Here is a 14,155-nt window from a genome sequence, read left to right as displayed (position 1 = left end):
CCCTAGAAAATCAAGACAAGTCCTCTACCTTTAGGTCTAACACATACACACATACAATTTTAACTGTTAACTTAAATATCAGATTCACCAGCTTAACATTAAATATTTTCCATACAACTTACTTTATATCTCTAACTTCAAATATGGAATTCCCATACAGTTTTTTAAGTTAGTACTTCACCCCTTTGTATCTGCCTTTGATTGGCATTTCTTCAAGATTACAACATGCAGAATCAACCAAGAGAATTCATGTCTTGTGTCATAGCCAAACATGCTCTGGCAGCCTCTCCATAATTAACATATTTAACCAACTGTCATAGGTCAGTTTAAATATGTTAAGCTATCAAAATCACCAGTCTCCAACAGCCACATCAGTAAAAATGGAACCACGGGAACCAAGAGCCTGGCTATAAACTCACCCTTCAAAAGTGCCACGTGACATGAGAAAAAGGCAAATTCATCTGTAAAAACTAAAAACAAAACAAAACTCCCTGCAGGACATAAATTTCCCCAAATACAAATTCTTAGAAAAATCTATGAAAGATGGAACAAATGGGAACATATATTTAATCACTTCTACATTAATATCATGTGTTAATATCGCTCATGGGAGAAGGGGTGGGAAGGGATGTGTAATGTGGTGGTGAACTTATAAAGGAACAAAACAGAATACTAACTGAAACTGGAATTTTGAGATTTTCAGAAAAAAATGGAAAACTTCTCTGCTTCAGAGAAGTGATTAAGAAAATTATTTACGTTAAGACAGAAGGCCAGACTGGATGACCTTGCAAAATCCCTTCAACAAGAGAATTTTACAAGTTTTTGATAATCTGCTTATTTAGAGAGTGCACCATTATATAATTTACTGGAACAACTCTGTGAAAATGTTCCTTATATTATTTTTACCTGCGGAGGCGCCTTTTTCAGTAACACAAGAAGAGCCTGTAGTACCAGATTAGAAAATCGAGGGCCAATAGGGACATAATCTGGAAGAGAAACATTACTGTGTTTAGGGATTCAATATACATATGCACATATTCCAAACATACAGATTTTTCTGCATCAAGAGTGAAAACAGTCCTAAATAAAAGTCGTGTAACTAACGATAACAACAAAAAAAGCTTCTAAATATTCATTTTGTGCTTGTGTAGACATCTTTTGATATTCAGAGACAGTTTTTTTTAAAGGGGAAAAAAAAATTCCCAGGTCTATTGACTAAACATTTCCAAGAAGCTACTGCAAACCTTGGCAATACAGATGACTACACACGGCAACAAAACAAGATACTAGAAAATGGAGAGAAGGGGAAGTAACAAGGAGTAATAATGGAAGTAAGGTACTTTGACACAACTGAAATGATGGCAAAGCCGTGAAGACTGGCCCACAGACGGTGAAGAACAGTGAATTTCTCAAAGAGCTTCCTGTTAAGCTCCTACTCATCCTTCAGGATTCCGCACAAATGTTACCCCCTCTGCTTTCTCTGCATACCGCGTGTGCACCCTTGCCCTGTGCTTAGAGCTGCCTTCCAGCAACAGCCCTCTGAAGTCAAAAGTGATCTTCCCTTTTCTGAATACCCAGAACACATGGCACGTTCTACTTTATATTAATTTTTGCTGATGTATGTCATAATGACAGCATCTTACTGTTTTTCTGAAGCCCTAATGATTCTAGCCCAGTGGTAAGGGCTCAGCAAATGCTTACCAAATAAATGAACCAACATGAACGGATAATAACTATTCATACAAGCGAAAATATACTCGGAGGGCAAACATTCCTGACATAGTACTGTTGCTATGACCACACATCTCAATTGTGTTTAGGTAAAGGAATTTATGCAGGGCTATGAGTATGTGCCCAAAAGCTTTTAAAGAAATAATCCCAGGAACTGAGATGAAATGTTTCAAAAAATAGCAGATCCAAAACCCAGGTCACCAGATAAAACTATTTAAGAAGACCTCTTACATATACCTACTTTGTTTTGTAACAAACACTGCCTCAGGAAACAGGAAAACAAATCATAGAGGACATAAAATAAGTCTCAAAATCATGGGGGAAATGTAGTAACAGTTAATACGAAATCATTACTACACCATTATAGACCCCTTAAGGAAGAAGGGTGTTAGTTAACCAGGCATTGGTAGTATCTTCAGATATTTATTAAGTTACCAGATGGGATCAATTTCAATCAATTTTGTTACACCATCCTGAGCCATTGTTACAATGAATTTATCCCAGATTTATCTAGTTTGTGTGAAGAAATAAAATATAAGAGTAACAACACTGTTTCGGCATTTATTTGTGGAATACACCTTATGAGCTGAGTACAGGGACTGTTTCATTTATCTTTGTATTCTATAGGAGTGCACTTAAACATAGGAAATGCTTAATAGGTATTCTTAAAAATTACTGTAGAGCACTTGTAACTTTCGGAATGTTTTTAACTTTCACAACATTATCTCATTTCTGTCTTTACATTTACTCTGTGGGATAACTAAGGAAGAGAATACAGTCTCTGCTTCATCTGAATGGAAACTGAGACAAAGAGCTGACAACTTCTGCCCCAAGTGTTACTGCTAACTTGTAGATTTCATTCCAACCCTAAGCTCTTCTTTCCTTAGTCCTGACCCAGTTAGCAAATGGAACCTCTGAGCTACAGGCAGCTCTGAGATAGAATATAGCAAACATATCCATCAATGAAAATTACTAATTATTTATTATGGTCAGGGAACTTTGTGGAAGATACAAAATATGAGACATGGACCCTTATCGTTATGTCATAAGGCATATTTACCACTGATATCACTGCTGACTTCAGATATAAGAGAAGTTATATTTCCTTATTAGATAAAGCTATTTCTATTGCCCTATGGATTATAAACACCTGTATTTTCTCTTGTAATTTGTGAGACACTAGCTGTAATGTGGCAAGGATAGTACAATGGCAGAAGTGATGACTCACCAAGCAGTCTCTCAATGTCATCCACAACCACACAACTGAGCTGGGATTTGTATGCATCATCAAAGATCTAGAAGAAAAGCAAAACCATGGATTATCTCACTGCCCTCAAAAAATTACAAGAATTTCCAAGAAGATAACATTTAGCTAATTCTTGACCAATGCCCACCCCCCCGGTCCCAAAACACATTCTTTTTAAAAAGTTTTATTTATTTACGGCTGCGCTGGGTCTTTGTTGCTTTGTGAGGGCTTTCTCTAGCCGCAGCGAGAGGGGATGGGTGGTGGACAGGCTTCAGCAGTTGCAGCATGCAGGCTTAGTTGTGTGACAAAGGGGCTTAGTTGCTCCGTGGCATGTGGGATCTTCCCAGACTAGGGGATTGAACCCATGTCTCCTGCGCTGGCAGGTGGATTCTTAACCACTGTGCCACCAGGGAAGTCCCACGCAATATTTCTGACTACACAAAATTAGACTTTAGTAGATAATAGGACTTTAGAAATTCAAGAGTTCTTACAAATTTAAAAGTGAGGAAATGGAGACCTGAAGCAGTTAAATGACTTGCCCAGGACATCACAGCTGGATCACAGCTGACCATGGGGGAGGGTAAGGCTACTTTCAGCTCCAAGGGCTGGATGCGTCACACTGGGGCGTGCTCAGGAAAAACTGGAATTAATCAACTGACAAATCCATCAACTTTATCACAATGGTCTCTCCTCTCTCTGTCGGGGGCACGACTCAGTGCTGTGACTCAAGGGCTAAATGGAGCCACAGGAATGTGCAGGGTAAAACTGAATGTCATTTTATTAGTAGTAGGAACTGTGGCCCTGTCAAACAGGAATAACATTGAAAGCGGAGAATTCTATCAGCTCAAATCAGACTGTAACAGCCAAAGTGTCTACAAAAGAATTAAAGTTAGGTATAAAATATCAGATAGAGGCATCATTAGAACTAGACAAAAGATGACAGTGCATTATTTTAAGATAGCCAAATAAATGGAAATTAAGCAAGCAGTGAAGGAGGTTGTTATATCCTGGCAGGGAAGTAGCAATTTCAAGCCAGACAGAATAATTAATTCTTTTTTAAGTTGAATATAAGCACTCAAAGCCTTGAGACCAGCGTTTTTGTAAATGTTGGCGGTTCCTATTCCAGCGCTCAGTGTAGCCCACTGGTGTCATCGCTAAGAATTAAACCCTGCATTCCAGTCCAATCTGACTGATGAGTAACCTCAATGCACCAAGATGGTAACCACCACTCTCCTGATTTTGCTTGGTAGTAGCATGATATTCCTTACTGGGTACCTTTTACCTATAGAAGATTAAGAATTAGGTATAGGAACAAAGTAAATTAAACCTACAATATTAATCTTTTTCATATTATGTTTAAAGACAATCTGTGAATACGTGGTCTTTAAAGCATTTGTGACAATTAAGAAAATTTACTACATTAGATTAATAGATTAGCCTTGCTAGTTCAATTTAAAACATGCAGTTGACTAATTTTGATAAACTTTAATGCTGGAAGGTGAAGTATAACTTTAATAAGCCTTGCAAATAGTAATCTGAGATTCACCATAATTATATTATTGTGTGTGTGTGTGTGTGTGTGCTCAGTCATGTCTGACTCTTTGCAACCCCATGGACTGCAGCCCGCCAAACTCCTCTGTCCATGGAATTTTCCAGGCAAGAATATTGGAGCAGGTTGCCATTTCCTACTTCAGGGGATCTTCCCAACCCAGATATTGAACCAATGTCTCTAGCTTCTCCTGCACTTGTAGGCAGATTCTTTACCACTATGCCACCATATTGTTAATTTTATTAAATAAATGTAATTATAGATTTACTTTGAAACTTAGAATGTTTTGTTAAACAACTGAAGTACTTCAAAGAGAAAATAAAACATTTTAAATGTCTAAATACAGTTTAAAATATTTAAAGAAACTGAAGTTGTAAAAATCTCTTTTTGAGCTACCCTTTACTTGACTTATAAATAGAATAAAATAAGTGGATTTTTTAAAAGTTTAAGTTTTCTTTTGTGTTGAAAAACTAGATTTTAAATTATATAATTTTATTATGTTTAATGTTAATTTTTTAGACCTCTAACTAGCTACACATGGTCTTTTCTATGCTCAAAAGTCACTCTCAAAGATGCAAAAATAAATAAATAAATAACCCCCAAAAAACTCATCAACAAAAATAAACCCAAAAGCAAAACGTCAACTCATGTGACAATCTACATGGTAAGTTTCTCCCTCACACACTGTATATGCTTTAAGGTAGGAAATGTCTTCTTTAGCATTATGTGTTCAGGGTCTGATGCTTCACCGGTGCCTAATAAACATCTGCTGCATACACGTGGGCAAGAATGCCTCTGCTGCTTTCCTTTGCACCATCCCCTGTACCCGTCAGTCATCTACCCTTTCATCCTTAGCCATCTGTCTCCTCATTGGATTGGGAGGTGGATAAAACCTTTATTCATGTTACCCCCCTGCACCCAGCACAGAAGAGTATTTAGTAATCTTATCTGCTCAGTGGATTCAATGGTTGAAACAACACAAAGTTCTAATTTCATCTTGTCATAGGTTACTTGCCTCTCTTCTCCTTCGGTATAGCATTTTGTACTGTGTATATATTACGGATTCATAGTATTCTTCCCTATATTACACCAGACTGCTAGCTCTTTGAAGGCAAGTACTGTTGTATTTATCTCTGTATCCATGTCACTTAATATGATGCCTTATCAGAAAGTAATCAATAAATACTTACTGAAGGAATACACTGAAATTTATGCATTAAAGTCAAGTAGACATATCAGGGCAGTAGTTGGAGATGCACGACTGAAGTCAGAGAGTATGGACATCTCGTAAGGCTGAAACCATGAGAGGGAAGAAATCTTCAAGGAGAAATGGTAGAAGTAGAATAAAGGGCTGAGGACTGAATCTTGGAGCGTTGTTCTGTTAACTCATTTAACAAATATTTTTAAATTCATATCGTGTGTCAAGCAGTAATGAAGGCAATGGAGAGAGTAATAACTAAGGTCACGTGTAACTATGATGAAGCACAGCATGCTGATGTTAGCGGAGACACAGAAGATGTGGTGGCACACAGCACAGGAGCTGTGGGGCCCGGGGCGACACCACGCACATCCTACTCTTTCTGGCACGTGGTCAGACTGCACTTTCTCAACCCCTCGAGTCAGGGATGATTATCGGGTTTGCGTTGGGTACTGAAATGGGAGTGGAGTATTTCACTTTCTGAAAGGAGCTTCAAGAGCCATGGCTTGGTTCATTCTCCTGCCTTGGCTATCAACAGAATCACACGTGCGATGGAGCCACTATTACCTATCAGCTTGAGTCTCTGAGAAGCTGCAACAGAGCTTCGTCTCTGAGTTATGGTGGACATGTAGTGTGAGCAAGAAATAAACTCTGTAGTGTTAAGCCCCTGAGATTTTGGGGGCTATTCATTATCGCAGCATAATTTAGCCTATCGTGACTGATATAAGAGCTTATGAAGTTGATGATGGTCTCCTAAATTCAGGAAGTGACATTTAAGCTGAGAACTGAAAGATGAACAATTCACTAGGAAAGAGGGAAGAAAGTGTTCTAAGCAGTGCATATCAATTATAAGGAGGCACAGAGAAAATCCAGGAGCACTGCAGGAACTAACACAGTCTGTAAGAACTAAAAGGAAGAGGGGTCAGCATTGGTGCTGTGTGTATGGAGAGTGGCGGGTGAGAGATGAAACAGAAGAGAAATGGAAGAGACATGGAAAAGTTTAGAAGCTGTTCCACTGCAGTTCTCTGCTCTTTTTTGAAGACTGGACTAATAGCAGCCAATGTGGCAAACTCAGGTGATTTCTAGAAGTCATGAAAAATAATGCTTGGCTCTTTTAAAACATTTGCTCAGAATCCTATTGATATGAAGGGCTTTGATGCAAGCATATCATTCTGTCTGACAGACTGTAATATCGTGGATTTGAGTCACAGGGGCCCAGGACATTGTGGATGGGATACTGCAGTAGTTCTACACTTTCTCTGAATCAGCCCCTCTTCCTCCTCAAAGCTTATAGAGCTTATAAACATTACTTAGGACATTGCTGGGGTCTGAACTAATGATAAATTTTCACCAATTTATCTCAGATACTGTGATTCACAAAGCATTTCAAATCATTTCACAGCTGACTGCATGGGCTACCTCTAACATTTTAGAAGAAAATACCTACAGCCTTTAATGTAGTTTGTTTTCGTTTTTTTACAGACAGTTCTTAATGTACTAATTACTACCATGGGGAGAGGAGTACTCGCAGCTAACTCTCTTAACAACATACTAACCATGACAAAGGCTATGCAATTCCAGTTGTAACTTGACCAGTTTCAGTTGACTCTGCTTTAATTTAAATACACACACATCTTTCACTTCTCTCACACACATTCTTTCCCACAGGTAGTCACAAGTGTAAGATAAGGTCACCACTATTCTCCTGAACCCATGTTTCTACCTAGTCGCCTCAGCCTCTTCCACTCTTGGCTTCCTGGCCCTATGCTAAATAAGGAGATATCAGGATTCCATTGGCAAGTGTATGCAATTAGCTGCCAGACTAAAATCTGAGATATTTACATACTGAGTGGGGAAGTTCTACCATAACTGCAGACAGATAAACCCCAAAAGGAGGAGAGATGCAGAAAAAGTAAAACTGTACAAACTGCCCCAGCTCAGACACAACAACTAAAGTGCTGAACCTGCCATCAGTAATAGCACCCGGTGAATACACACTGCCTTCTCCAGACCAAAAGCCAAAACAACATTTAGCCAGGTGGGCTGAAGCTGGGGCTACTGCTGGTATCTTACAGACTCTTTAAAAAATTAACTTAAATTCTGATCCTTTCATGTAGTAAGATGAAAGTACGATGCTCAAGTTTTTCCTGCTGGAGAGGTTATCAGGAGGGGATCACAGAAGGTATCATGCAAAGTAGGATACCTGAAAGAGGGGAGCGGCTGGAAAAACAGAAAAACCATGACTGCACACAGCAAACTGGAGGATATAGTTTTCCCAGCTCTATCAGGGAGTTTCCTAGAGCATGTAAACTTATCAGAATATATGTATTCTGAGAGTCAGGTGAGAAGTCTGAAAGAGAAGGCTGAAGAAAAGAATGGGGAGAATGGAAGAAAGAAAAAAAGTGTGGCGAAGAGTGACAACAGTCAACAGGGCAAAAACGAGAGGTCTACTCTAGAAGATGAAATCACAAAATCCCACAGTCTACCTAGCTGTGGACATAAGGGGACTGTCGTCATGAACCTCTTTGGTGCCTCCTCTCTTGTGTGCAAAGGCAGGCTGTGGGTCATGAGAGACGACCTAAAACGTGGGGAGCCTGGGCCGGTGGCAGGAGCATGCTGGATGCACTGGGAAAGGAGGTATGGAGCTCCTGTTGCTGAGGGCTTGGGAGCAGGTCTGGTCATGGACCTTGAGGGTGCCAAGAGCTCTCAAGGCACTGAGCCCACTCCTGGAATCTTCACATGAGCTGGGAACCACCTGTGTATAGGGGAGGGGCAGCAGCTGCAGCCTCTGGAGTCTATATGAATGCAAATGGGAACATGCCAGCATTAGCTCCACGTTAATCCCAGTCTTTTAGAATCACAAACCCCAGCAAAGCGTACTCCAAATAGAGTCTGACCTCCATTTTCTAGAACCTCTTTAAGGCTCTGAGGTAAGTGAAGCCAAATTCTCTGGTTCTTTCGGGGCTGAAAGAGTTCACTCAATTCAGAAGTGGTTGGCATGAAGTATTGAGTTAGTAGGAATCTGTTGACAGTAGGAATTTGATGACTTAGAAAATCCCCAATGTAGTAAATCTGTCAGCAATTAGTTGAAAGCATACTCTAATCATATTTGGTAGCACATAAAAATGTAAGTGAGCAAATTCAAATCGGTGCTATCAGTAATAATCTCTCGTTTCTAAAAATAACTTGGGAGTAGACCAAGCAAACATTAGCTGTCTTCTAATGAAACTGACTCAGGAAGTGGACCTAAACTTCTGGCAAAGCGCTCAAGCTTCCTGGAAATGACCTCAAATTCCCTTATTTGTTCTCCCTGCTTTTCAGGAAAAATTCTTACAGTTTCACAAAATATGAGAGACAGACTGAGTGGGATATCTTTAATGACATAAGAAGTCACAAGGTCTGAAAGTTAAGTTCTACTGAAGAGCTGCACAATCCTCTTTTGCGTGCCAGACAGATACAATCGTCAGAAGACAAAGTATATTAAACAAAAAGAACAAGTGTTGCCGCCCCCCGACCCCCAGCAGTACAGGGACCTGTGGTCACTTACAGGGTGTCCACTTGTCAGTTACTGCAAGCACACTCTTCAACAAATCAGCTACATGATATATTAGGATGTTAACCAAAAACATCCAAATTCTGTTGCTTAGTAACTGCTGTCAAAAGATCCAATTTCCAGTTCCGCTCTTTGTATGGACTAAACCATGAAAAGAGGAGGATTAGGCACCATGATTCTGTTCTGTGCAGACTACAATTTGCAGTGGGATTTACAGGAGGATATTCAAAGAAGATTATTTCTTTCTTGCAAAGCTAGTGGAAAGGAAAATGTCTTCCATTAATTTTCAGTCCTTTTAAAAATGAGACTATATGACCTTACTAACGGGTATAGTTTTAGAAATCACAAATCTTTTACTCGATTTTGTTCAAACAATGTAATCACATCAGACTGTCCTACTTCATCTCTATACTGACTGTATACTCAGAAGGCATACTAGTTACAATCAAGATCTACTGCATTGTTATTTTTTTCATTTAATGCCATTAACAGAACTAGAAAATAGGTTTTTTTTTTTAAAGTATAGATGCAAAAATGGATAAAGAAATTAAATTTTTTAAACAGAATAATGTTGGGGAAACAAAAACAAAATACGGGAGAAGAGAAAGATCTGTAAATACTTCAACTATCTTAAGGGAACATATAGGGTCTCCTCCCCAACAGAATGTGAGAACAATACCTCATACAGAGTTTGCTAGTATTCAGGAGTTTACCTACACAGAGAAAGGATTTATTAAGCAAATTAAGAAGCAGAATTCAATCGAGTATAAACTACTTTCATATGTTTTAGCACCAGAATCTGTATGTGAATAAGAAGCAATAGCTTAATTGCAATTTAAGGTCTGAAAGTTAAGTATCTTAATCTTAGATACTCATTATAGCAAGCCTAATAGCTCTCTCCACTAACAAAAACTCTTGGTTTACGTAACAAAACCAAGCAGTAAAATGATATATAAAGATATGGGCAAGAGTCCAAGGAAATTGATATTCTTATATGATGGGGCTGCAAGTATAAATTGGCACAACTTTCTTAAGAAGGTTTTATAAACATTAATATTTTTACATGTTTTAATAGCAATATTTATCATAAATTTACACCCATTAATATTTTTACCTTAGCAATCTCAGCTCTAAGAATTCATCCTAAGGAAATAACCAGAAATGTATGTACAATAATAATGATAAGTAAGAATAACCACTTATTGAGCACATATTATATCCCAAGGCACTGTATGATACAGCACAAAAATCACCATCTCATTTAATTCTCCTAACAATCCTATGAGGCACCTATTGATATTATCCTCATTTTGTAGATGAGAAAACAGAGGTTTACAGGTTAAGTGACTATTAGAGCTGGTAAGCGCAGCGGACCTGGGATTCAAATTCAGGTCTATTAGAAACCGAAGTCCAAGTTCTCAGCCAGTAAATTTTGATGCTACTCTCATAAAAATATAATAAGCAAATGGGGGCAGTCACTGAAGTTCTGGAGAAGGAAATGGCGACTCACTCCAGTACTCTTGCCTGGAAAATCCCATGGACAGAGGAGCCTGGTTGGCTACAGAACATGGGGCTGCAAAGGAGTCGGACACGACTTAGTGACTAAACAGCCACGAATGAGCGTTCTACAGAATACTGTTTATAATTGTGAGAAAACTTGGAAACCTAAGTGTTCAACAAAAAAGGAATGTTTAAATGGACATTACACAGATATTAATTCAACATAATATTCGGATAAATTTTAATGAGAATGAAAAAATTTTATAGTAAGTGGGAAAAAAACAGTATGTCCAATGTGATCACCAATACATAATACGTTGTGTGTATGTGTGTCTGAGAAGATGATGGAAGAACAAATATGGACTTTATTTTCTTCTGTGTTCTTTTCTGCATTTTCTAAATTATTTTTGAAATTGGGAAAAGCTACATTTTGGGCGTGGGAAGGATATACCTAAAAGGAAAGAACTTTCTCCAGAATGATAAAAAATTATAAATTATTTGTGCTTTGGGGGAAAAAAAGACACCGGCTTTCCATTTTCACAGTAAAAAAAAAAAAAAAAAAAAGAAGGGAAGAGAACAATGGTGGGAGGTAGACTAGAACGTCTAAAGAATGGCATTTATATTTCATTTTCAAAAGCAAACTGGAAGACTGAGCACCTTCAGATGGGTCTGAGCCCTCAGGGTTTTGTCAAGCTATCATTAGGCAACAATGTGAAAACTATTTGCAGGGAAAGATTCTGCAGTATTTCTAATAAATTTCTAAGACACCTCTGCTTCATTCTTTTCTCCATTCTGTTCTTTAGTCACAGAGAATAATATTTTTCTCCAAGGAAAACCCAAAAAGTCTAAATATGAATTTACTATACTGCTGAAGCAGAAATATTTTTTGCAACTTTAAGAGTATACAGCTGATCCAGACAGTGAATCATGAATCCAAATGATTTTAAGTAAGCTGGTATAGACACATTTTTATACTCCTTAGCCTTCCACTTATCTGAAACCTTACCTTGAAAGGCTACAACAATTTAAAGATTAAATCATAAGTTATTAAGTCATTAATTTAACCATTTAAGCCTCTAAAATCAGCACATATTACCTTCCCCCCTCAAGTCAATTTGCAAGAGATTGAAATAATAAAAATGATAATATCTCACACTTACAAAGCTGCTTTGATGTGCAGGAGCCTAAAATACTTTTAAAAAAACTTTATAGAAAAGACTAGCACCATCCACCCACATCTCAGAGTACATCTGAGGTAGAACCTGGCAGCTGGTGAAAAGCAATGGAGTAAATTACCATCTGCACAGAAGACTACTTTTAAACAAGTATAAGAGATAGATGGAGTTAGGAAAATACAAACAGAATTAGCTATTCAATTAAATGGGAGGTTCAGTGGCTACGAGTCCAAGAGCTGTTTAAATTTTCACCAAAAGAAATGGTTTAAGGGTTCCCTTTAGAGGGAAACATTATAAAAATACAAAAAACAAAAAGAACAGCAACCCCATCTACATAAGGGAGGTTACTGGTCCTAGAGATTCTGTCCAGGTCTTCGCAGGAATGATAGATACTACCGGTTTCATCTCAGACACCAGTCCTGTGTCTTATGATATTTAAGTTCTTTTTGTGTCAGGCAACAACATTTCCCTCACTTTCACACTCAGTTTTAACGACCTTGTGCAGAATGTTTATCTCGACGATTCAGTGTGCAGGGCTGGAATCCTGCTCCAAGCTCTGCCTCCTCCATCCATTTCAAGGAGTCAACACAAATGATTTTCTGCTGCCTGCACAAACATGAGACTCTTCAAACTTACATTTCTGGGGAGTCTGCTTTTGAAAAAATGTATTTTCCTCTTCAATCTCCTCCCTAAAGAAACACTTAGGTAATTCTATCCTACATCTTTATAAAGTGAGGGCCTAGGAACAAGGTAAAAGCACATCTGAGCTGCCTTTACTGGGTAGCAGTCCCATTCTCAAGATTCTTTTCCCGTAGTCTGGCAGGCAGATTCTTTACCAGCTGAGCTACCAGGGAAGGCCCCTGGCTTTCTCACATCTCTTTAACTTTTAACTTACAGTCATTTTTTATCTATAAAAAAATCAAGCTTGAAAAAAAAGTTTAAGTAAAAGATATACTTCAACTAGATATATAAAAACTAACCTTTCTTCAGTCTTGGAGTATGCAAAATCAGAATATCAGTGAAAATCAAGTGAGGTGAAACAGCATTAAGAGTGTTCAGCACTGATTTTTATTGTTTTTGTTTTTAATGAGCAACCACCTACTATCCAAATACCTTACACGGTACTTGCTTGAATGTGAGAGCGATGAACCAGACGATCTAAGAGGCCTTTCAGCACTAGGATCCTAGTCTATGCTGTTGTAACTTTCACCGGTGGTTCAAAGCAGCCATGCTAGGAAGGTGACAAATGGTACTTGGAGAAACGCAGAGACGAGGACCACCTGCCCCAGGTCTGCCGAGTGGACGCTGATTATTATCTGAGACATCACCATCTTTCTGTAGGGGTTTTGAGAATATCTTTCCAATGATATAACTTTGTTCTTTCCCAAACAATACAGTCAACTTAACTGACCCCAGTCTGATTTTGCAGATTGACAAGAGAACTTAAAAAATCCTAAATGAATTTGCTTCACTCTACTCAAACACACTTAATTCAGGCCTTTCAGTTGATACAAACTTAAAAAATGAAAAATAATCCTAATACATACTAAGTAAAGCATAATCTGGAAGATAAAGGTACTTTAATAAAAATACATTACAAAGTTAAATACTATATCTAAAACACTCACTGTTTCCCTCCCCCCAAATTCTGCTGATAATTTCACTTGAGAAGAACATAACTGTTATGGCTTATATATATATACACATGTGTGTGTGTGTGTCTACATATATACATGTGCAAAGATAAATATATATGTACATGTGTATGTATACACACACATACACATACATCTAAAAGGTAGGAAGTCAAAATGAAAGTAAAAATCTTGATACCTTCTTCATGGCCTGACACTTGGCTGTCTCAGAAAAGCCAATCATCTTATCAGGAGAACAGATCTTGATGAAGGGGAAGTTGGATTCCTCTGCAATCCTAGCAGCTAAAGCTGTCTTCCCACTGTGAGGAGGGCCTGCATAACGACAGGAGCAAGTCAGGGGAAAAAAGCCAACCTAAGCAAAGGAGAACCAAACAAGTTTAAACTTTTATCCACAAAGTACTGAGGCCTCAACCAGCTGCTCATTAACATTTCCCGACACAATTTCACGGCAGACATGTTTTCTCTTATTAGCAACTAAACAGACTGATTAGCATTTCTCAAAAGTATGATGAAATATATTCCTTCTTTGTCACATAACCTTAATCTTT

The 14,155-nt window shown here is 38.2% G+C and overlaps 1 protein-coding gene across 1 annotated transcript in view; it reads right to left on the bottom strand.

Moving 5' to 3' along the window:
- NSF (N-ethylmaleimide-sensitive factor) overlaps positions 1–14,155 on the bottom strand; it is a 131,540-nt gene that overhangs the window by 23,413 nt on the left and 93,972 nt on the right. The window contains exons 14-16 of the mRNA XM_010832395.1: positions 13,786–13,919; positions 2,960–3,026; positions 907–986 (exon numbers count right to left, since the gene is read on the bottom strand). Of these exons, the coding sequence (XP_010830697.1) occupies positions 907–986; positions 2,960–3,026; positions 13,786–13,919 (281 nt within the window). The remainder of the gene's footprint in view (positions 1–906; positions 987–2,959; positions 3,027–13,785; positions 13,920–14,155) is intronic.

Source organism: Bison bison, unplaced genomic scaffold (assembly GCF_000754665.1).
Source record: "Bison bison bison isolate TAMUID 2011002044 unplaced genomic scaffold, Bison_UMD1.0 scf7180017861046, whole genome shotgun sequence".
In the NCBI taxonomy this organism is placed as follows: Eukaryota; Metazoa; Chordata; class Mammalia; order Artiodactyla; family Bovidae; genus Bison; species Bison bison.
The sequence above is the reverse complement of the archived record's forward strand: the minus strand, read 5'-3'. Positions and strand labels throughout refer to the sequence as shown.